The 1,396-nt window shown below is 52.7% G+C and overlaps 1 protein-coding gene across 1 annotated transcript; it reads right to left on the reverse strand.

The window, feature by feature from the left end:
• Nucleotides 1-308: 308 nt before the first annotated feature.
• Nucleotides 309-1,259, reverse strand: LOC112969045 (olfactory receptor 14C36-like). The gene has a single exon (XM_026071894.1). The coding sequence runs from the start codon at nt 1,242-1,244 to the stop codon at nt 309-311; it is 936 nt and encodes a 311-aa protein (XP_025927679.1). The 5' UTR covers nt 1,245-1,259.
• Nucleotides 1,260-1,396: the final 137 nt, after the last annotated feature.

The raw sequence follows: 1,396 nt of genomic DNA on the forward strand, positions 1-1,396 counted from the left end.
GGCCTTTTCGAGTGCAAATCCCTGAGCACATTCTTGGCTCCAGCTTGGGAAGAAGAGCCCAAACTTCAGGCACTGTGCTGAGGAGATCCCCTTTTATTACAGAGATGCTGCAAGGGAGGCCAGCTCTGACACAGTGGTCAGCAGATTTACACAAAGCCTCAAAGTCAGACAGATGGGGTTTGTGCCTCTGGAGAAGAGAGATGAATTCAGACACTTGTGTACAAACACACTTATCACGGATAGAATGCCCCAACTGGAAATGTTCCCTGAAATGGCTTGGAAATCACTTGTGAGAAGAGATAGGCAGCTTATTGCTGCTGAAACAGCACCAACTGAACCAGTTTCTTCAGTGCCTCCTTGAGCTCCTTGTTCCTCATGCTGTAGATGAGAGGGTTTGCTGCTGGAGGCACCACCGCATACAAAACAGCCAGCACCAGATCCAGAGCTGGGGAGGAGATGGAGGGGGGCTTCAGGTAGGCAAACAGGCCAGTGCTAATAAACAGGGAGACCACAGCCAGGTGAGGGAGGCACATGGAAAAGGCTTTGTGCCGGCCCTGCTCAGAGGGGATTCTCAGCACAGCAGTGAAGATCTGCACATAGGACAGCGCAATGAAGATGAAACACCCCAAAGCTAAACAGGCACCAACCACAAGAAGCCCAACTTCGCTGAGGTAGGAGTCTGAGCAGGAGAGCTTGAGGAGTGGGGGAATCTCACAGAAGAACTGGTCCACTGTTTTGCCTTGGCAGAGTGGTATTGAAAATGTGTTAGCAGTGTGCAGGAGAGCATGGAGAAAACCACTGGCCCAGGCAGCTGCTGCCATTTTGACACAGGCTCTGCTGTCCATGAGGGTCCCGTAGTGCAGGGGTCTGCAGATGGCAACGTAGCGGTCATAGGCCATGACTGTGAGGAGATAAAACTCTGCTGTAAACAAAAAAAAGGAGAAAAAGACCTGGGCAGCACATCCTGAGTAGGAAATGGCCCTGGTGTCCCACAGGGAATTGGCCATGGATTTGGGGACAGTGGTGGAGATGTTTCCAAGGTCAAGGAGGGAGAGGTTGAGGAGGAAGAAGTACATGGGGGTGTGGAGGCGGTGGTCACAGGCTGCAGCTGTGATGATGAGGCCGTTGCCCAGGAGTGCAGCCAGGTAGATACCCAGGAAGAGTGCAAAGTGCAAGAGCTGCAGCTCCCGCGTGTCTGCAAATGCCAGGAGGAGGAACTCGTTGAAGGAGCTGCTGTTGGACATTTGCTTCCTCAGGGCTTTGTGGACTGTCCAAGGAGGAAAAGACAGGGGCAAGTTAGAGCAGGCTTCTCTGAGCCAAACCCACTCTGTTTCTCACAGAAACCCCCACCTTTCCTCTGCCCTTTACCTTCGCTCAGCTCCCTTTCTGCAGCTCT

The sequence above is a fragment of the Apteryx rowi genome, unplaced genomic scaffold (genome assembly GCF_003343035.1).
Source record: "Apteryx rowi isolate R43461 unplaced genomic scaffold, aptRow1 scaffold_3318, whole genome shotgun sequence".
Lineage (NCBI taxonomy): Eukaryota > Metazoa > Chordata > Aves > Apterygiformes > Apterygidae > Apteryx > Apteryx rowi.

What these genes read in the sequence shown, in the direction of transcription:
- LOC112969045 (XM_026071894.1), bottom strand. Translation starts at nt 1,244, where the DNA reads ATGTCCAACAGCAGCTCCTTCAACGAGTTCCTCCTCCTGGCATTTGCA.